The sequence below is a fragment of the Populus euphratica genome, unplaced genomic scaffold (assembly GCF_000495115.2).
Source record: "Populus euphratica unplaced genomic scaffold, PopEup_1.0 scaffold40.1, whole genome shotgun sequence".
Classification (NCBI taxonomy): domain Eukaryota; kingdom Viridiplantae; phylum Streptophyta; class Magnoliopsida; order Malpighiales; family Salicaceae; genus Populus; species Populus euphratica.
The window spans coordinates 251,983-270,873 of record NW_011499912.1 but is presented as its reverse complement, the minus strand read 5'-3'; the positions used below and the strand labels follow the sequence as shown (position 1 = coordinate 270,873).

Genomic DNA, 18,891 nt, shown 5'->3' with positions numbered 1-18,891 from the left:
GTTGAGACTTGAGAGCTTGCCGCTGCATTTCCTTTGCCAGTACAGATTTTTATAGTCCCTTAATTTTTGAAATTTGATCGAGTGAGTCTATTAAAATAAAGATTTATCTTTTTTTTTTAAAATATGATTTACATTGAAAGCAAATAAAAAAGATAAATAATTTAAAGACTGAAAAAATAATTTAAGCTCCACAGTCTATACTCTCTTTGCTTATAAATTTTAGTCTGGTATGCATTCTACTATCTTATTTTCAAAAAATATATATGATGTATGTGGCATCATCTAAATATTTTGATTAAAACTATTTGCAATCAATAAAATGATGCGTTCGCAAACTGCGGCGCTAATATGCACTTTGCTTGTTAATCCTAAAAGAATGGCTAACCTCTGCACCTAAAAAGAATTATACGGTGAATGCTACATAGGTCTTGGTGAACGTGAGAGCTCAGCATGAAGTGTGAAATATAGTAGCATATGTCGCTGAATGTGCCGATAAACAACTGTAAAAGCAAGTTTAACCTGTATGGAAGCCTCTCACTCTCTGATCAAGCCAGGGAACAAACCTTGTCTGCAAATGAACATCGACATGTTTGCGGTTAGCGCAGGTTGTAAGGTAAACTGGAATGTTAAGAGTGCTTGTTTTTGTTGTAATTATTATAATTGTGGTTTGAAACAAATGAAAAAATCACTTTGTTGTGGTGTGTGTGGGGTTAAAATGATGGTTTGATTTTATGCTTGGGTATGATATATTTGGTTAAAATTATGGTTTATATTTTATATAAAATGATAAAAAAAACATTAATTTATTGTTTGTTTTAATAGAAAATATAATATTTAGTACAAATAGTAATTAATATAAAAAATTTATTTATTATTTATTAAAAAATAAATATTATTATCCTATTAAACTTGTTGCAATACATTATAAACATAATTTATACATTAAATTTTCTAGTGCCCATATATTTATGATTGCAGAATCACATCTATTAAAGTTTTAGCAGTAACAAAATTATAATAACAATGACACTTGTTAAATATAATATCTTGGATCGATTTTCTTTAGATGTAGTTATATAATATTATTGATGTCATAACAATTTAAACTTAATGATATTATTGTAAAACATGCCAATATTTTCTTTCAAAACACAACAATTTAAACTTGTATTTTATAAGGAAACACTGATATATTTTGCTAAAACTTTAATTGATATAGTTCAACAATCATAAATACGTGGGCATCGGAGTGGGCATCGGAGAGTTTCATGTATGAATTATATTCGTGATGAAATTATAAGTTTGATGGAGCAATAATATTTATTTTTTAATTAAAAATAAAATAAATTTTTTTATATACCAATTATTGTTTGTATTAAATATTATTTTTCCCATTACAACAAACAATAAATTAATTTATAACATTTTTGGTCATTTTATATACAATAAAAACCTCAATTATAATTTTAATCAAAGATATAATGCCATGATTTTTGAAAAAATAAAGTCAAACTACAATTTTAACTCCTTATACATTTATAAACCAACCACATAAAAAAATCATTTTTTTAAAATCACGTTCACAATAATTATAGTGTTTTTTTTTTGAGATATTTTTGTGGTTGTGATTTAAAAAAAAAAATTTTAAAAATATGGTGAGCTAGATTAGTTAGATTTAGTTACATGTTTTTTTATTGTACGTAAACTTAAAAAATATGTATAAAATGTTTGGTACATGTGTGGTTGCAGTTACTTTTTAAAATGTTTTTAACTTGAAAATGTATTAAAATAATATATTTTTATTTTTTAAAAAATATTTTTAATATTAATGTATCAAAATGATCTAAAAACACTAAAAAAATATTAATTGAAGCAAAAAAATAATTAATTTTTTTGAACAATACTTTTAAAACACAAAATAAACAATATTTTATAAAATATAATTAAAAAAATATAAAAATTGATTCATGAAAACTGCATTTCAAATTTATTTTTTTAATGAATCCTGTAGTATAAAATATTATTTTTATAAATACGTTACATCGTTTTTTACACCACAAACGTAACATAAAAGCAGGTGCAAAGCAGACTAAAAAGAGCCCAGCACTTTAATGAAACTTTCATGCGTGGTAGAAAAGAAGTATCACTCTGATAATTACAAGTGTGGTTTTCTCTCTCTTTTCTAATGTATGCTTTTCAAGCTATCAAGTCTTGAGACGATAGCTATCAACTCAGAAAGGAAAAGAAAAGAACAGGTCTAAGAAAAAGAAAAAAAGAAGTAAAAGCTTGAGAAAAATATGTCCACTTGTATCAAAAGGCCATCATATGAAAAGCTTACCTTGTTTAATGCTACTGCAGCAAAGACGATTGTCATCTATATAGGTTGCTTGGAGACCCATCATCCAGGATCCCACTGATGTATCGTCATGAGCATAAGTCTTTAGAGATGCGCTGCACGTAATAAGTAACCTGGATTAGTTTGTAGCTCACGTGGAGAGTGATGAAATTGTCTGATCTTAACTGAAGTAAAATTCTGCACATGTGAATAACACAAGGATGGGCTACTCAATCACCAGGACTTCTCATAAGAACTAAATAGCTTACTTGCAATTAACACCATCAGAAGTCTGGTTCTTATACTTCAGAAAAGCATGCTGGAAGACTTCTATCCACTTCACATATGGCTCAATGACCATCATACAAAGAGGATTGAGGGTTTTGGACTGCTAATGTAGTAGAACTATACGATCTAATATTAATCCTAGAGTTCCTATCATGTACCAAATTGCAAGGAGATGCAACCCCCAAGTCCTGAATAAACCCAAGTCCATCCTCACCATTAAAATTTTAACATGATTTCTTACTAAAGCTTTCCCAGTTATAGAATTTATAACCAACCTGTTTATGTCAATATACCGAGCCAATTTTTTGGAGAGTATAAGAAGTGAACCAGCTGCATGCCGGAAGTACCTGAAATGATAAGAGATTGATGTTTATCCAATTTCTCGCCATTCAAGCAGTCTTCAAAACCATAAAGTGATGGCGCAGATATCAACCAAAATTATCAGTAATACATAGATAGGAAACATCTTATTGCGTTGTCATTCACAAGTTCAGCCACTTACGATTTTTCATCTCCAAATTTCCACCATTCAGGTTCATACCATGGGCTTCCCCTGAAAAACAACAAAAGGTCATATACCCTTGAAGCAAATTCCAATAACCTCAAAATTGAAATGTTCCAGGGCTGAGAAAAGCTAGGAACCTCAAGCTGCTTTGAAAAAAATAACAAATTTTCACATGACTTAAAAGTAAGAATTGGCAAATTGATGACTTTGCCCAAATGAAAGTATGAATGAAATGCACACATGCGTTGTAATTGTTGGATCAATACGTAATTATAAATGCAACAGAAAAATGGAACAATGCAGATATGTATTTTTCATGCTTTCCAAACCAGGCAAACGCTCTTGAAGGAAATGATATATTAACTTTGCATAAATTTTACCAAGCAGATCAGAATGACAGCACTGAAACATGATGGTGGATAAGTTAGGAGAATAATGCCAAGTAATATGAATTTAATTATTCCAAATATATGGGGAAGGAAAGCCCAAAATTTCCATTAAATACTTAATGAAACTATAAAGCAGTTATACCGCATATTTAGATATCTGCAAAGCATCTAGGTAGTGAAACATAATTAGGGAGAAATAATATTAGATAAAACACGTACTCTTCAGTTACAACTTCTCCAGATTTCATACAGCCAATGTATGCACTAGCTTGACTGCGACGATGTTCAAGAAGTTCAATTAATCCCTCTACACAAGAAAACACAGCAAACAACAATGGAAAGAAGTTTTAATGAATAAAAGTTGAATATCCTTCGTGTATGTTCAAATAACCATATAAGACATTGAGCTATACCAAGATCAAGATTAATATTGTTATCAGCTTTTACATAAAATTCCGCATCCCATGTTTGCACAGCAGTGCTAAAGAAGGACTTCACTTTCTTGGGCAATTCTTCTTGAGCCTCCTCATGACCTTCCTGAAACAAAATTAATGATAAGTGCACTTAAATTCCATCCAGAAGAATCCCAAGTAACCAGTAAGAAGAGGAACACCATGCAAATATATTTGATTTAAAGAAAGCAAGTCAGCTTTTTGCATCCAGAGTTAAGTTCAAATCTAAGGAATATCTAGTGATTATGAACAGGAAAAGGTGTTAATTTGAATCCAGGACATATAATAAGGAAAGGATAAAACTTTGAAAGGTCAGTGCCAATATTCATAACCACTGAAAGTACACAATACTAGAAAATGTGCATGTGCACATTTAAAAAGATAAGCTATGAATACAAATTCGCATTGCATCACGTACAAGAATCAAGAAATCCTTTGTTGAACGATTTTCACCATTGATATTTCGATCTAAGCTATCCCCTCGATTAGCACTGCCAGTTTAAAAGTTATCATAAAATCCATGGCATTAGTAGCTACCTCAACCATAGAAATTGAAATCAAACCAAGCAAATTGATTCATAGAAAAAAAAATCATATGCAAATAATACAATAAGACTACAGTGCAAGGGAAAACCTGCGTCCAATCACAAAACGGATTACTACTCCTCTTTCCTCAAGTTTTTTTAAGGCATCACCTACAAAAGAAATAATAATCCTGGTAACTTACTTTTCAAGAAGTAAATTATATATGACCATCATTCACATTGTGAAACCAACAAAAACAACGATAGACATACTATGTGGCATGACAGTGTCATAAGTAACAACATTCTGGTTACGGGGATGCAAGCAGAAAATCACAATAAGAAGAATAGGGATTTTATTTATTGGGTTAATTACCTTCCTAATTATACAAGATTCTAACTAGAATTTCTTTCATTTAGATTGGCCATATTTGGTATATACCATTCATTTTAGATATTTCCAATTTCATGTCTCTTGGTTTAAGAGTCTAATTATTTTTTTTATCAATGCTTTCTTTTATGTGCTTTGAGTTTGTTCTTTATTTGCAAAAGAAAGCATTGATAAAAAAAATAATTAGACTCTTAAACCAAGAGACATGAAATTGGCTGTTGTTCCTTACGTTGTAGGGTGCCAATTTCATGTCTCTTGATAATTAGACTCAATTATGTGCTTTGAGTTTGTTCTTTATTTGCTGCACCATGTAGGAAATCAAGAATCAAGTTGTTAAGCCAGCAAGGGTAAGTGAGATCTATGATAATAACTATGTATTCGACGAGGAAGGGAAGATAGCAACGTAAGGGACAACAGCCAATAAATTCCCACAAACTTCAATAAAAAAGAAAAGAGAAGAGGACGACAATGAAGGTTTGTAAAAAACAGAGGAAATCATTACATAAAAGGGAATCGACAAGTAAATATTCCAGTCTTTCAAAGTCAAAGTATAATGCCATTATTTGTTGCTTTATTGGATGAAAATCAATGGAATAAAAAAATCCACCACAGTAAACAGAACCAAACAAAATTTGCAACCTTAACAATTATTCAAAAGAGAACATATTACAAAGCCAACATATTATATATCAAACATCAACTAACCTCTTGGCATCCAAAACCCTCTAAACACCTTCCGCTTCAAGTGACTACCAAATCCAGTATATACACCAATGACTGCAAGAAACTTTTTACCCGACGAAGACTCATTTAGTGACAGCCAACTTTTTAAGTACCCTTGACTCTTAGCCAACGTCAATTCCATTTCTGCCTCCACTACCCTCCTCTCCAGATCCCTACAATTAATTAATCACCATCAACAACACCAATTCATGTCACAGTAAAACAAAATTCAATTTTGAAAAATTCGAAAAAAATAAATAAATAAAGAAGACAGAAAAACATACTTGCATCCTAGCACAGCTAGCTTATCTTCAACTGTAAGCAACTTCGGTCCCTGCAAACAAACATGCGAAAACAACACAAAAATTAATATAATTTTTCATTTCTCTTATGAATGAATAAATAAAAAATAAAAAAGGGATCGATACACGAACCTGAGCTGCATTTCTCTGTAGAAGATTAGAAAGTACTGTTCTGTTCTCTGCGTCTTGCCATAACCTAAACCATAGCCAAACAGAACAAAACAGAAACGCACCAATTACAATTAAATCCATAATTCTTAATTAAAATTAATTTATTTACTATACAACTCTAATCACCACGATCTCAATAAATTATCGCTAAGACATTCGCAATTACAAATTATATCCATTTTTTTCTTTGCCAAACACGTCCTAATAAATGCTCATATCGAATATTTTCCAAATTCCATCAATAAAATTCAAAATTAGTATAATTAAATCCACAAATTCTCAATAATTATAGCAACATTATTTTTTTTTGATGAATCTGATATTGAGAAATAAATGAAGAAATGAGGGAAACAAACAAACCGGCCAGCAACGTAGAGCCAAGCGAAGCAAGAGAAGAAAGCTAGGAAAAGAGAAGTGTAAATAATTTTTTCATTTTATTTCACCTTTTAGTATTTGATTTGCTTCTATATGTGATACTTCTAATTTAATGATCCGGGCTATATGTTTGAGAAGCTAATGCAAATCAATATCCCTATTTTTTTTTGAATTCATAATTCGATATTAGTTTTTTTTTTTTAAATAAAATAAAATAAATCCATAATTCAATATTAATTGCTATTTGTTATGTTTTCCATCTTCTTTTTATTTGTTTTCAATTCATCCATAATCATTTGGTTTATTTAATTTTTATATAAAATTTTATCTTTATTCTTCTGATTTTTTTATCATTTTACTAATTAAGTTTTCTTTTCAAATGCATCTCTAATATTTAATTTCAATTTGTTTTTATATTAAATTGGATCTCCATTCCTTTTATTATTATTTATTTTTTAAAAATATTTTTTAATTACATTTGTTTTTGTAATTTCATCCCTCAATATTTTTTTATAAAATATATATATTTTTTTTATTTTTTGTCTTCAATGGGTTAGTCTCAACATCATAAATAAAATTACGAGTTTCAAAAGTTAACACAGGTTAATTTTAATTTTTTTTTAAGTTGTCCTTTTATAAAATTAATTTATTTTTAATTTTATTATTTAATATTTTATTCTTTTAAAATTCATCTATTTTTTTTTATTTTAAAATTATCTCAATTCAAAATCACAACACACACAGATATATATATATATATATATATATATTGTGTGCGCTTTTGAATTAAGATGTATATATTGAAAATGTCACGTTGGATATAAATTAGTATTACAAATCAAATTAAATACTCTATTTAGTTTTGAAAATAATTAATTAATCCTTGTAATTTATATATATTCGTTAGTTGATTTTATTTTAAGAAATATATAATAAAAAATTGATATTGACGAGGAATAAAAGGATATTTTTTAGAATAGAGAAACATCAAATTAAGCATAGCACTGATCCTCAAAACATTAATTAATTATTTTCCTCATGATAGTTCTAGCAACAACTTTTGTTGATCACCTAACTTCATCAAATCCAGTCAACCCATAGTTTTGATCAGAACAAGGAGAGAAAAAATGAACTGCACATAGAAGTAGCCCTTGCTCTTCTCACGACTAGCAGAGCATTCTGTGGCAGTCCCTAAGTTGCTCACTGGGTTTTTTCTTCCACGACTTCAAGTTACCATGATTTCAGTCAAATTTAATTATTTTCTGTGACTGAATTGGGTGAGCCGATAACAAAAGAATGAAGACTATTGTAACAAACACCCTGTTTAAATAGATGATAGAACAGCCCACACAGATCACTTACATCATCCGTGTCCGATGGAGTAACTTCTTTTAACTTGGTTCTTTGCAAGAAGCTTCGAGTTTAAGAATCAACATGTCAGAAACACAGCACATGGAAATTAGGGCTTTGGCTTTGTCTATCCGTCAAGCAAACAAACTCGTGAGTAATGATGTCAGTGTTACACAATTTAGTGTTTTCCAAGTAAATTCATCCATCAGCATTGTCAACAAAGTAAAACTAGCATCTCCCAACTACCAGATTGGAGTGAAGATTTGACCGTCGATAGCAATAATGTTATATTACTTCTTTTAGCCTAAATCGAATAGCAGGATCGCATTTCACCTCTAATTATTGCTCCTTGCAGCTCCTGGCAACATACTTGCTAGGGATGGAACTCCTTGGTTTCTCATTTCTTCTTGTGCTCTCTTCATTTCTTCGGGATCTGTTGTCAAACATAAACAGATTAATACGGTTGGTGAAGTACGTCAAACATAAACAGATTAATACGGTTGGTAAAGTACAAAAAAAAAAAAAAAAACAGTGGAATAATATGTCATCTATAGCAGTCGAGTTAACAAGTCTGGCATGATGTTGTGGAAAGCTCCACTAATCTTCAAATGTGCATTTGGTGGTATAATACATTAAAAGACAAGCTCCAAAAATATATAAAAAAACATGTGCAATGGAAGTCCAGGTTCATGTCAACAGTCACATAAACAGCAAGTTATCAAACTCGTTGATAGCTGAAGGCAAACGGGCATGTGAAAAAAGGCCTGTCCAAGGAGTCTTGCATGTGAATGCTACATGTTTGCAAATCACACGAGACCAATAATCGCAGAAAATAATTAAAACAAATTAACATACTTGGAGCTGAAGAGGTCACAAATTAAAGATTGAGAAATGGTAAAACTATGTCATTTCACTAGCTAGAAATACTCAAATAAGATTTTCTTGATAATTTGTACGGGAAAATAATGTCTATGTCTATGGCTGAATGTGTCAAGAATATCTAGCATGAAAATGAAAAGAATCAATGCATGTGAAAAAGTAGTAGCCATATAAATGGCTATTTAAAATCCTAAAATTCCAGAATAGGAACACAATTCTCCATGACTTCCTGAACCAGTTATAGCAAATTACAGGATAATGGATGCAGCGGATTAAAAATCATGTTCTTCGGCTGGTCAGAACATTGCATTATTAGGCAGTACTTCACCTCATAAACCCCTCAAGTGACAACATGCATTCAAAAAGTCAAATCTATGAGTCAACTATCAAGTCTAGTGCAATTCCTCAAAGCCATGAATAAGAGTACTTTACCCATGTTTTCCATTAATTTTGGCATTATGAACATAACCAACACCATAAATCCCATCATGAGACCCATCGGACTTTTGACAACAGACATTATGGAGAAGGGCTCCCTAATCTGCAAGAGAATCAGATATTTGGCGAAAAGGTAGGTTAGTAATTCCTTAAATAACTATATCAAGATGAACAGAGAGAGAAGGATCGACCTCATAATACTGCTCTTCCTTTAATGGCTCTAATACCATTTCACTCAGACTCCTCCTTTTCTCCGTTAGTGTTGCCTGAACCTTACCAGGGAATCTAGCACTAACATCAACTCGGACCTAAATGTTTTAAAGAAAATTCAATAATGGGAGTATAATACTACATGATAATTCACTGATCAAATTTTACAGATTGAAAGACTTACTGGAGAAAAGAAATAGCCGATAGCCACCACTTCAATTAAATGGGTCCCCGCTGGCACATTATGACTTTTAATAGACAAGTCAAGGAAAGAAGTAAATAGAGAGTGCTTATTAGCATCCCCTTAATGCTACAACATCAAAGTTTATATGTGAATAAAGTCACTCTGTCAACCCTCAGCAGAAACACCCCCAAAAACCTACAACCAATGGAAAGGGGTATGGTTTTCAAACAATTGATTTGATTAAATTCCTAAAAGGGCATATGAAGAATTGAATCATGCTATTTAAAAAAAGCATGCCAAAGCTATCACTAGTCAAGTTCAAACAGAACCATGCATAGAAGAAGGAAAAAACAGTAGGATACAATGAAAAATATCCATCAGGCCTCAGAAAAGTAACATGTTGGCCACCATTTAGTACAACTTTGACATTGGATATCTTTCCATGACCTCCAAGTCCTTTTGCATCAATACCTGCTTAACAAATTCAGGAATAATCTAAGATGAACTAAAAAAGAAAAAAGGATACAAATAAGAAACATAGATGTAAGAGGTGCAAAAACAAATTATACTCGTTAATGCTGTTAATGCTGTTCTAGACAAAAATAAGCCACCAATCAGCAATCTATTGATACTATCTTCGCCGAGGCAGAATATTATTTGACCTTGCGTAGGCTAGCTAATCTGTGTCATAGTTTCACATTATATACATTACCAACATTAGTGACAAAATCATAGTGATATAGTTTATTTTGCAAATTCTACTTCGCAGACAGAGGCTGGACTTCTACTTCTAAAGAAATCACTATCATGACCTTATGCTATGCATCGGTTTACTCTCACCTTTCCCAACAAAAAAAAATTCTTTCTCACAATCGAACTAAGATTAACAACAATTCACCAAGGATGGACTAGAACAATTACATTCACACGAGTCCCCAACCAAGATCGCAACATCAAAATCCATCACCCATTAATACCCTCATAAAACAACAAACAACTCTTTTCTACCGTAGATTTTACACATTTCTCAAAACAAGAGCAATAGGATTTAGAACTAATTTGGGCATCTAAAAATGGCCCACAAAAGGTCTCAACAAACCCATCATTTTTTTACCAAACAAACCAAGAAAAAGACATCATCTTAAGCATAAAATTATTGACTGGAGTATTGAGTTTAAGGAGCATAGCAAGAAAAACTTAACATGTAAGAAACACGTAAATTGCACAAAAAAAATTACCTGGGATCTTCACTCTACCGTTGATTGCGTAACCATCACCAGAAGACCTGGTAATAATGAAAACAATAACTTAATTAATATCAAAATAAGCAATCAACGTAAAAACAAAAAGAGAAACCGTACCCAGATGAAATTGCGAGGGATGGAGAGAGAAGAGAGAGGCATAGTTGAACGACGAGGAGGAGAATCACCGGTCTCGATCTTACAAACGATGCCATGATAGCAGGTTAAAATCACAGAAAGCTTCGAGCCTCCAGCAGCTGACAAAAACTGGATTCAGTCCTTTTTAAAAAATAAATAAATAAATTTTGTGTGGTTTATTGTTCTTATGTAATTAGACTATAATCCTTATTTTTACCGGTTTTTGTTTTTAATATTTGCGAAAAAGAAGTTTTCTATCAATGTGGCCCTAAGCTCATAGTTCCAGGGCATTAAACCAAGAAAGTTACAAAGCCATTTTAGCCCAAAATATTAGTACGACTGCACAAGTGACTAGGGGGGAGTACAAAAAAAAAAAGATTTATTTTAATTTCTCTCAATTTTCTATGTAAATTATCCAATCAATTACTAGATTAAAGATATGAATTTATTCCTACTTGTTTGAATATGTTTGAATTGCAGAAAAGATTATTCTTTAAAATATTTTTTTTATTTAAAAACACATTAAAATAAATTTATTTTATTTTTTAAATTTTATTTTTAATATCATTAAATTTGACCATTCAAAAAACAAAAAAAAAATAATTTTTTAAAAAAATAACATTTAAATCATAAAAACAAACACTTCCTTAAAATAATTTGAAAATAATACATGACCCTTAAATTAAAAGGTTTCTAGTCTAGTCACTCTACGGGTGTTGATTCCGATTTTTGGCTATCTGTAATTTCATTTTGCACATGCAATAATAAGAGCAACGGCACATCACTATTAGGCAGCAGCTCAGGGCCCGCTCTTAGCACAACACATTAAAATAAATTTATTTTATTTTTAATATCAGTAAATTTGACCATTCAAAAAACAAAAAATAATAATTTTTTTTTAAATAACATTTAAATCATAAAAACAAACACTTCCTTAAAATAATTTGAAAATAATACATGACCCTTAAATTAAAAGGTTTCTAGTCTAGTCACTCTACGGGTGTTGATTCCGATTTTTGGCTATCAGTAATTTCATTTTGCACATGCAATGATAAGAGCAACGGCACATCACTATTCGGCAGCAGCTCAGGGCCTGCTCTCAGCAGCATCCATTCTCGAAAGGACAGTCTCAATTGCATCACCTTCCCGAGGCTACTACTATAATAGAATTGAAGGGTAATCCGAAGGGTAGACAGCCTGAGATTCGAACCCAGGCGGGGGTAAGGGCAAGGGTCCCCAGGCTCGAGGCTAGATTTGAACACAACTTTTGAGCTTCTAGGAACCGACTCGAGAGGGGAAAAGAAAGGCTCTAATCTCAAGCTCGAATCTCGAGTCTCGTAATGAATTCAAGTAGTAATCCTTATTATCATTATTAGTATTATTATTATTTTATTAATATAAATATTCAAAGCAATTTAAATATATTTTATTTTATTATATGAATTTTAAAGTTAATAATAATGTAAGTTTTCAATAATTTTAAAATTTATAAAACTTAAACTAATAATTTTAAAAAAATAAATCTATAATCTAACTAATTAAATTAAAATAACTATTATTATTGAAATTGGAATATTTTGATTGTTATCCAACCAAACTCAACCATGTCAATAAGATGATTAAAAACCTTGTTGAGCTGAACAAATTTAGTAGGATTATTGTTTTGTCCATTTCAACTCGAAACCACCACAAGCTTTAAATTCTAATTTTTTTAAATTAATCTGTTAAACCAAAATCAATTTTAAGAACTATTCTCTTGAGACTTCAACCTCCATATTAGCTTCAACATGTAACGAACAATATAAATAAAATTACACCGAGCATCCTGAGATTTGATATTTTTCATCCTGCCTATTAGCTTAAATTCTTATCGGCGACCACCTCTTTCAACGGCAGCCACGCCAGTCACGCCAATCACAGTATCACTAGCTCGTAACGCCAACAAAACATGAGCCTCATCAACAACGACATAGTTCAATGTTAGCCACCAGAGTCACGCCGAACACAATATCACCACCTCACACTGTCATCGACAACATTACCATCAACGACACTAAATGAAAAGGAGAGAGAATAGAAGAGGGATGAACTTAAAGTTGTCAAATCTCCCCCCATATGCCTCCGTTTGCCTCACCACCGACCAAGAAAGAAAAAAGAATTACGATGTACCCAATCCTCTAGGTGACCCTCTAACAGGCGGTGGCGTGCACCCAAAATCTTCGCAGTTAATGGATTCTTTGGTTTTCAAAATATTCTATGGTATGTTATTTAGTATTGTATAGTTGTAGTGCACTGCAATAATGAGAATTTACAACCATCTAGGTGATACAACCATCTAGGTGGTGACCAAGTGGTAAGAACTTGGGATCAAGGGGTTTGCTCCCTCTGTGATCTCAGGTTCGAGTCCTTGGTTGCTCATATGATGGCCACTGAAGGCTTACATGGTCGTTAACTTCAGGGCCCGTGAGATTAGTCGTGGTGCGCGTAAGCTGGCCCGGACACCCACGTTAATCTAAAAAAAATAATGAGAATTTACTCTTGAAATTGATCAGATCTGCATACAAAATAAAAGGTATAATATCTAAAATATTGGTTGCAAAGTACAAAAAAAAAAAAAACAGAATATTTTTTCCTTGGAACAAAAATGTGTTTTACAATTAGGGCACCTCCCTCCACCAGACATGATCATCCCAAAATACAAAACCTGTGGTTTACATTTACACTTGCGATGACGATACATATGTGTAACAACAACCATATCGAGGATCAAATCAAAATGGGGAGAAGAAAGGCCCTGAGAAAAAAGCAGGATTGCTTTAGGCCATGATTTCACTGAATGCTATAACCCTAACTTTTTCGAGAACCAATTAGAAAGATTAGCTATCACGAACCCAGCAAAAACCTGCAGCACATGACAAAAGAACATCAAATTGATAGGATTACACTGTCATTTATTCCGCAAAGACACAACTAACAAACTCCAGCTCCTGTCTAAAAAACAAGGCAACGGGCCATTTAATCAAGCAATATCCAAATGCCGTCATCACTTCGTAACAAAAGATTTTATATGCATGGGAGTGATGACCAGACAGTTGTTACTAAAATAATAGCAGCTTTCCACCCTTTTCATCATAAGATGGAAGGAGAAGAAAATGACAGAGAGATTAGCTAAATCTCAGTACTTTAATTTGTGGCAGATATAATGAATACTAATCTTTTTCCATGATGTCAAAGAAACTTAACTCAGAAGCACTTTTATGATAATGGAATTCATTACCTGAACAGAACCAAGGATGTAAATTGCTGAATAATGACGGCCATGAATCACCATATCAGCTAGCATGGCAAGAGGGATGGTGAGGGACATGCCCAAGGTGGCCACCAATGGAGTTGTCCATACAACACATAATGCCCTAGCAGGAGCAAAGCAACTTTAGCATGAGAGGCTAGAATGATGAATATGAAGCAGTGATATAAAGAAGGGTTGCTTTCATGTACCAAAAGTAGTCAGAGAGGACACTTCCAACAAAGCCGTTGGCAAGAACTATCTCATCCAGTTTAGCAGAGTGAGGGATTGTAAACTTGGGTTCAATTCCCAGGGCTGTCAATGGCCAAACTGACAGACCAACAGAAAACAATGATTCAGTCAGTTAGGATATGATACATCCAGGCAAAGAAAACCCAAGAGGAAAAGAGAACGGTGAAATCAAAATGATAAATTGTTTTTAATTCAGATTTATTGCACATCAAAACATCAATATATATATATATATATATATATATAAAAAAAGATTGAATCAAGGCTTGAAACGGAAACCGAATGCAGAACAGAGCCATCACCACACAAATTGAGAAGACAAGATTGCTTTAAGAATATCAATATCTAAACTCCAGGTCTGTAATGACAAAAATAAAGTTTTTTAGTTGAACTAGTAAGTCTATCTGAGGGTGAATGATGAATCCACAAATGACTAGTATTCTGTGCCTAAATCATCAAATCACATCCTAGAAAGCTATGATCCCATGATATTGTAACTTCACCCAATAAAAGGACACTGAACAAATAACACATCTTACCAAGCCACCACAGAGCTACTAGTGTAAACAATCCTATATATCCGAACAACTTTTGCACATCAACCCTTTCCCCTTCTTCTCCAGCAAACTTTTTAAGAAGAACTGCAGCAATGATTGAAAAGTGAAACACTAACACTAATTTGGCAGAATTAAATTAGGACAATGACCATCTATGTATATTGGGACAAAATACATTAAGCAATCAAGTGAGCCAACCTGTAAATAGTCCGTATGACATGGCTGAGAGAAGCCCAAAAAGATCCCCAACAAGAGAGCGTTTGCCATTTCTAAACACAATTATCAACCATCAATGCCCACAAATGAAGTACAGAGAGCAAGCTTATTAAATAATAGCTGCTCAAATAAAACATTTCAAATTTGATGAAGTTATAATCCTGCATAAGATGCTACTGCATGTAGAGCAACCACGGTATTTGCATCAAATGTGTTGAAGTATCAGTAGACTATTTGACTCAGTGCTCTATAATATTTTCAGTGCAGGTAACATTCACCTTAGAAGACAAACAAACCTTAACTATCACTTTTCTGTTTATACTTTAGAAAAAATGAACTGGGAACCTGAATTGGAAAGTCTTTTGGTGCATTACTAGAAAGGTACCTTATAAGGGCACATTGAACAGCACCAATGATGTCCTTATTTCGCTTTATGCTGACAGATAGGGAAGTTAAAAGTAAGGCAGCATAACCAACAAATACAGAGCAGTGGACTTACACAGAAGCACTTAGTTGTGAGTCATCAGCAGCCCATGTTTTTCCCAAAGTAGTCATGGCAACACCAGCCATGCTCACCAGGACAGCTATCACCTTTGCTCCATTTAAAGAATCTTGACCCAAAAATGCACCAATGAAAAGAGTAAAAAGTCCAGAAGTTGATGACAAAACTGTAGTACTCGCAACACTCGTTCGCGCTAGTGCAGCATTTGATAGGTACTGACCACAACAAAAGAGGTTAACTAAGAACCTTCTTGAATTCCTGTTAATTTTATGAACTGAAAGCCTATACAAAAAAGAAGAGTGAACCTAGCATACATACATGGACAAGCAATATAGAAACATTCTTATCTTCGTTTTGTACATGCATTTTAAAGCAATGTTGGTAGATTCCCTTGATCAATATTAGATACATTAAATGGATTGTTATAGTGCCAAAAGGCATAAAGGAAAACATAATCCCGAAGAAGCCTTACCTCCGTTACAAACCAGATAGGGGCGATATAAAAACCACACATAGCAATTTCTCTGGCTGTGAGCTCTTTTTCATGTTTCAGAACATTCAAATCATCCTTGTGTCTAGAAACTAAAGGCCTTCCTTCTTCTGAAGATGTAAGGTCCAGTTCACTGCCTTTTTTCGTCAAAGTTCCCTGAAGTTCCAGTTCAAAGATTTTGTGACTTAAAGGAGAGCTAAATTCATCGGATGACCCATTTATGTTGGCTGCATCATTACCACTTTTAGAAGTCCCTCGTTTTAGCAGATTACATATCCAGTCTTTAAGGAATGCCAATGGGAGGTAAACCACCATAAGAGAAGCTCCAAGATATGTCACTGCAAATGGTTGCTTATAATCTGCAAAGATATCCTGATGGGCAAGGGCAAAGCATTTTTATACTAATACATCATTCATTAGTCCAAAAAACTAAAATGCACGAAAACCTTATCATTTAGAGTTTTGTTTCCTTAAATTTCAATAAAAATTCAAGTATTCTCTAGCAAACACTAGCACGAACATAATTCCTATGGTTATCCACCTACAATCCATTCCATTGCAAAGAAACCAGACAGTAAAGAAAGATAGTAATCATGTTATTACAGATCTGTGTTGTTTTCTATTATATTCGCATACATCACTTCCGCTATTTCCATCACCAGCTCGACTAAATAACCTACAATTATTTGCCTGATAATTTTTATTTTCTGCAAAATTCGGCGTTCCCCTTCTTTTCACCTAATTTCTTTGTAAACCAAAGAATCTTTCACAGAAAAAACTCCCAAACCACCCATCAAATGTAAAAGGGTGAATCAATACAGCTTAGTTTTATAATTAAGCAATCTCAAAATTGAATTTTTAACACAAAACTGTATTTCTTTTACAACAACAATTCCAATAACAACAAAAGAAAAAACAGCCATAGCATCTCAGGCAAAACAAAACAGAAGCAAACGCTGATTTCAACTTTCAACAACTGGGCCAATTGCATAAACCCTGAGATAACAAGAACATAATGTGCATATACACATCTAATCAACGACTCACAAATTTAACCAAAACACATACGCAATTCAATTCCCGACAAAAAAAGGGGGGGAATATGTGAAAAAAACGAAGTTAAAATTACCTGGGTAACTTCAGCAGAGGTGACCCATATAATAACAACGGCAGCTATCAAGAACAAACCAGCTTTATATCTCCAACCCATGAATGTTTCACAGATTTAACAAAAACCCAGATAAAGAAAACAGCCACAGAATTTCAGAGATCTGCAAAATTTCTCAGATCTTAATTTGAGTATGTACTGGTCACCGACAGCGTTCCTAGGTATAATCAACTGTAATTAATGACCATAAAATCTTGCAAGAAAAACGGAAGGTCAAGGGTGATGTTATATCTCTCTCCCAGGCTTGGTAGGCCTGTGCTTCGATGCTTAACCCGTCGGCTGGTGTAAATTGCGAGTTAAGAAACAAAAAACCCAAAGGAAGAGATTCTTGCAAATTAAGAGAGAATTAGCTCGGGAAATTAACTAAAAAAAAAAAGGGAGGGAGCAAAGGTAGAGAGAAAGACGTTTAATTTGTTAGATATTATTATTTTTTTCTTTTCAAGTTTTGGTGGTTATTATCTTTAACTATTTTTTATTTTGGTGGTTTCGTTTTTTTATAATTCAAGATATTATATTCAACTATATGTATTATAATTAATTTTTTAATTTATTAACTATTATATAAGTTCAATAAATAAATAAAATATTGCGAAAATAATAAATATATATAATGAATCGAATCTAAATATAAAAATAAAAAATTTCCTATTAAAATCGTTACGCCACGACTCTAAAACATTTTTATTGGTGATTTTTATTGTACCGTCAGGTATTTTTCAATCAATTTTTTACATCTAAAGGAGGGTTGGGTGTGCTTGTTCTGGCGCAGCTCATGAAGAAATGTATTACATGCTTTTTTTGTGAGGTACACGTACACCGCACTCGATAAACAAGCACTCGATAAAATTATCTATATTTTGAATATTTTCAACACAATTATTTTTAATACTGTTTGATAGGAAGTCGGGATGTGGAACGAATAATTTAATTATAGACATGATAGTAAATATTATTGTTATTAAATTCAATCTTCACCTGCTTGATTACCCTGTTTCTAAGCACAAGTTTGGTGTTAAAAAAAATTAACTTAAATTTGATTATATTTAACATGATTGGATTAATAGGTTAGTCTGCAATCTAATTAACTAGACTTTATTTTTTAAAAAAACAATATAGTTTTGTCTTTTAAAAAATCATTAATTAGGGTTAATCGGTGATGAAGTAGGATTTTTAGGGATTTTTCTTAGTTATTATTGTTTTTTATTTAGTTTAGAAAAATATTTTTTTCTATTTAGTTTAAAAAATAAAATATTAAGATAGATAATTTTATTTTTTCCTGATTTGTTTGTGACTTTTATTTCTTTTCAGGTTTTCTAGTTTGATTAGGTTGATTATTAAGCTTATTTAAGGAGTTGATTAAAATTATCATTTGCTTGTTGTGTGATGGAATAATCATGACTGAAAGAGATAATAAAATATAGCGTTCTTGTATTAGAAAGGATACAAAGGTCTTTCAAGAGAAAAAAATGTTCAAAAATTGGTGTTAGGAGACATGCAAAGACATATTCTAGAATTGAAAAAAAAA

General features: G+C 32.3%; 3 protein-coding genes across 3 annotated transcripts; all 3 read right to left on the bottom strand.

The window, feature by feature from the left end:
* Positions 1-228: 228 nt before the first annotated feature.
* Positions 229-6,499, bottom strand: LOC105134139 (probable beta-1,3-galactosyltransferase 9; the record flags this gene model as incomplete). Its single annotated transcript, XM_011038438.1, has 12 exons — positions 229-568; positions 2,339-2,451; positions 2,899-2,970; positions 3,126-3,176; positions 3,737-3,824; positions 3,931-4,054; positions 4,388-4,460; positions 4,604-4,664; positions 5,590-5,780; positions 5,892-5,941; positions 6,042-6,105; positions 6,441-6,499. Coding segments are annotated over 12 exons (969 nt in total), but the record flags the coding sequence as incomplete, so codon positions are not given.
* A 1,342-nt stretch (positions 6,500-7,841) lies between these two features.
* LOC105134052 (ER membrane protein complex subunit-like protein (DUF2012)) lies at positions 7,842-11,087 on the bottom strand. Its single transcript, XM_011038293.1, has 7 exons — positions 10,878-11,087; positions 10,755-10,801; positions 9,879-9,987; positions 9,517-9,580; positions 9,314-9,430; positions 9,117-9,225; positions 7,842-8,238 (listed from the first exon to the last, which is right to left on the bottom strand). Exons 1-7 carry the CDS (start codon positions 10,970-10,972, stop codon positions 8,141-8,143), a joined length of 639 nt encoding a protein of 212 aa, XP_011036595.1. The 5' UTR covers positions 10,973-11,087; the 3' UTR covers positions 7,842-8,140.
* Positions 11,088-13,499: 2,412 nt separating this feature from the next.
* LOC105134050 (uncharacterized vacuolar membrane protein YML018C-like) lies at positions 13,500-17,809 on the bottom strand. Its single transcript, XM_011038292.1, has 8 exons — positions 17,328-17,809; positions 16,181-16,570; positions 15,706-15,923; positions 15,189-15,259; positions 14,973-15,074; positions 14,394-14,511; positions 14,173-14,308; positions 13,500-13,797 (listed from the first exon to the last, which is right to left on the bottom strand). The coding sequence occupies exons 1-8, from the start codon at positions 17,406-17,408 to the stop codon at positions 13,735-13,737; spliced, it is 1,179 nt and encodes a 392-aa protein (XP_011036594.1). The 5' UTR covers positions 17,409-17,809; the 3' UTR covers positions 13,500-13,734.
* Positions 17,810-18,891: the final 1,082 nt, after the last annotated feature.

Bases quoted from the DNA above. Each gene is read 5' to 3' on its own strand.
- LOC105134050 (XM_011038292.1), bottom strand. From the start codon at position 17,408: ATGGGTTGGAGATATAAAGCTGGTTTGTTCTTGATAGCTGCCGTTGTT. The intron at 15,260-15,705 runs GTAAGTCCACTG...AATTGTGTTTAG, and splicing joins TCACAACTAAGTGCTTCTGT to AAATGGCAAACGCTCTCTTG. The intron at 15,075-15,188 runs GTTGGCTCACTT...TCATTGCTGCAG, and splicing joins GTCATACGGACTATTTACAG to TTCTTCTTAAAAAGTTTGCT.
- LOC105134052 (XM_011038293.1), bottom strand. From the start codon at position 10,972: ATGGCATCGTTTGTAAGATCGAGACCGGTGATTCTCCTCCTCGTCGTT. The intron at 9,581-9,878 runs GTATCCTACTGT...GTCTATTAAAAG, and splicing joins CCTGATGGATATTTTTCATT to TCATAATGTGCCAGCGGGGA. The intron at 9,226-9,313 runs GTCGATCCTTCT...ATTCTCTTGCAG, and splicing joins AGGAAGAGCAGTATTATGAG to ATTAGGGAGCCCTTCTCCAT.